The sequence below is a fragment of the Fukomys damarensis genome, unplaced genomic scaffold, assembly GCF_012274545.1.
Source record: "Fukomys damarensis isolate Sample0158 unplaced genomic scaffold, DMR_v1.0_HiC HiC_scaffold_30, whole genome shotgun sequence".
NCBI classification, from domain to species: Eukaryota; Metazoa; Chordata; class Mammalia; order Rodentia; family Bathyergidae; genus Fukomys; species Fukomys damarensis.
This window is the reverse complement of record NW_022900942.1, coordinates 3,984,054-3,987,117: the sequence shown is the minus strand read 5'-3', so window position 1 is coordinate 3,987,117 and position 3,064 is coordinate 3,984,054. Positions and strand designations below refer to the sequence as shown.

Sequence of the window (3,064 nt, the reverse complement as noted above, 5' to 3'; positions counted from 1 at the left end):
AAAAAAAAAAAAAAAAAAAAAAAAGGGAAAAAAAGGAATTAGGGAGATAAAATGGGAGAGTGTTGGAAGGGGACTATGGGAGGTTAGGTTCAGTTGGACAGGGACCTGGGGAAAGAACATTCTGGGCCTTGAGGGTAGGAGAGTTATCAGGACACCTCAGGAGGGAGACCTGGACTTGCTGAATCCAAGATGTCCATTAACATAAAAATGAGGTCTGTGAGGGATGGGGATTTAGCTCAGCAGTTCTACCACCTGCCTTGAAAGCACAAGGTCCCAAGTTCGATTCCCGGTACCAAAACAAACAAAACAAAAAACGAGGTCCATGAGCTTGGAGTTTAGAGTCAAGGTCCCCTGGAGATCAAACAGGAACACTGACATGCAGACGGCACAGGGAGCTGGGGGCTTGTAGAGAACCCTTAGGTGCGGTGGATAGGACAGAGAAGGCCCGAGCTTTGGGGCCCGCAAGGGGAGATGGGAAGGAACAGCCAGGGAGCCAGGGTTGGAGGGGCATCCAGGAGGTGGCAGTGATCAAGGTCAGGCTAAGAGCAGGGCTGACACTGGTGCTTGGTGGTGGTGGTGGTGGTGGTGTCAGCACGTGTGACAAGATCCCTTCCCGTGAGGTGGCAGGGGACAGCTGGGGGAGACGGGCTAGAATTTAAAATGATGGAAGTTGACAGTATATTTACATGTTGCTGATGAGAACAGCTGCGGCAGACTCCTGGGGTGTGAAGAGATAGGGTGAAGGGAGGAAGGGGGTTCACATGTAGCAGAGGCTCAGCCAGGGAGAGTTGATCAGGCAGAGTAGGAGTCTGAGGGTGTATGGCAGGGAGGGGACAAGGAGGCCTAAGAGCTCTTTTGACTGCTTCTGTTTTCTCAATAAGAAGATGCAGCCGGAAATGTTGGTGTATACCTCTAAATTCCAAGGACTGCCTGGAGTTTGAGGCCAGCCTGGGCTATACGCAGTTCAAGCACTACATGGTGAGACCTTGTCTTACCTCCCCTCCCCACTCCACCTGCTGCCCGCACCAAAGAAAAGCAAAGCTGGTGAGGTGGTGTGTGCTGTAATTACAGCACTCTGGGAGACTAGGCAGGAGGATCACAAGTTCAAACCCAGCCTAGGCAATTTAGCAACTTAGCAAGACTGTGTCAAAGAAAAGGGGTGGGTGTGGGAGTGGGAGGGTAGCTCAGCGTGAAGACTCTGGGTTCAATCCCCAGTCCTACAAAAAAGGAGAAGAAAAGCAAGAGGCGCCTAAGTGGCCAGGAAGTGAGAGGGACAGCGAAGGGCCAGGCAGGCTGAGAACATCAAGGCTCCAGCAGGGAGGCAACCAGGAGAGGACAGGAGACGACTCACTCAGCAAAGGCAGGTGCTGCCAGGCCTTTTGGGTTGGCCACACTAGTGGAGCAGGGGCTTAGGAGGGCAGACATCTGGAGGCTCAGGTCAGCCCCTAATTCATGCCCCTCCCTGTCTCTGCCTCCTGAAGCCAGCCTTGGCGGCCCCCACCCCGTACCCACCCCTTACCCTCTGATCCGCAGGTTCCCCTGTCTCCCCTGGGCTGAGTTCGCCGCAGACAGAACCCGTGTCTCTCCTGAGGTGCCCACTCTGGGAGTTAGAGTCTGTGCTCCTTGTGCCTGTGGTATTAACACAGTAACGAGGGCTGTGGGTGTAGCTCACTCGCGATGCACTTGCTTAACACTCGCGAGGTCCTAAGCGCGATTCCCAGCCTCGGAAAACAACAAAAACAAAAACATAAGCAAAGTACTCCTTCAGGGCAGAATGCGCGGTAGGAGCCTTCGCCCAGCGTTTTCTCCTGAATATGTTTTTGCTGTTGTTCTGAGAGGGGGTCTCGCTTCGTGGCCCGGGCTGGGCTCCCACTCCCAGCGATCCTCCTGCCTCAGCCTCCAAGTGCTGGGATTCCAGGCGTGCGCCACCACGTCTGACTCTGGTGCACACGTGAATACGACAGTGACATCTGCACAGGGGTACAGCGATCATATCCCTTCCGTGATAAACCCTTTCGTGGCTTCCCGCTGCCCCGGAACAAAGCCCAGCTCGACCCACCCGAGATCGCCTCTGTCCCCGGGGGGCTCGCAGGTCGCGCGTGTCCTCCGGTCCCCGGGTGAGGACACGGCCGCGATCAGCCCTGAGGGTCTCCGAATTGAGGGGGTCCCGGCGCCCGCTGGCCGCGCCTGCACACTGGGTCTCACCTCGCTCCTTCCGGTCGGGGTAGCCGTAGTCGGGTGAGAAGGTGGGCATCTGCAGCGGGTCGGGCTCCACCGAGGCATCGCCAAGGTAGCGTCGGACCAGGTGGGCCCCCATGGCAGTTCCACCGCAGGGGCCTGCGGCGGACGGGGTCACCTCACTCCTACCCGGAAGCACTGCTCCCTTCTCCAACCGCGGCTTCCGGGTCGCTCCGGCTGCCTCGGTGATCATAGAGATGGACACTTGGAGGACTTCCTGTTGGCCTGGGGCCCCCTGGTGGCCAGGCGGAGGCAGCGCCACTGCGGCTCGGTCGCGCTGGACAGGGTAGAACGCTTTGGAGGGGTGGGGTTGCGGGGGTGTCTGAGTCCACGACCCATCCGAGTGCAGGATACAGAGCGATGTGGGCCCAAGTCTACAGCATAGATGAAAACAGTAATTTTTAAAAGCAAAGCAAAAAAGCAAACAAACCCAAACCCCCCAAATCACGCGTGGTGGCGCACACCTGTAATCTCAATTCTCGGGAAGCTGAGGGAGGATTGCCCCAAATTCCAGGCCTGGACTACACAGCAAGACCTTATCTAAAATAATAATAATAATAGAAATTAAAAAAAAAACCCCAAGACGGCAGGATCACGCAGTAATGGAAAAAGCAAACACCCAAACCCCCCAAATCACGCGTGGTGGCGCACACCTGTAATCTCAATTCTCGGGAAGCTGAGGGAGGATTGCCCCAAATTCCAGGCCTGGACTACACAGCAAGACCTTATCTAAAATAATAATAATAAAATAAATTAAAAAAAAAACCCCAAGACGGCAGGATCACGCAGTAATGGGAGCGGAGAGTCCTACCCGTCCCCGTCCCTG

The 3,064-nt window shown here is 55.6% G+C and overlaps 1 protein-coding gene across 2 annotated transcripts in view; it reads right to left on the bottom strand.

Moving 5' to 3' along the window:
- Ndufb7 (NADH:ubiquinone oxidoreductase subunit B7) overlaps window positions 1-3,064 on the bottom strand; it is a 44,680-nt gene that overhangs the window by 1,808 nt on the left and 39,808 nt on the right. The window contains exons 2-3 of one of the 2 annotated variants that reach the window (XM_033757559.1): window positions 2,206-2,612; window positions 1,165-1,629 (exon numbers count right to left, since the gene is read on the bottom strand). In XM_033757559.1, coding sequence (XP_033613450.1) covers window positions 1,451-1,629; window positions 2,206-2,612 — 586 coding nt within the window. In that variant the 3' untranslated portion in view covers window positions 1,165-1,450. Of the gene's footprint in view, window positions 1-1,164; window positions 1,630-2,205; window positions 2,613-3,064 lie in introns of those variants that run through there. The other variant, XM_010613454.3, reaches the window with a different exon arrangement.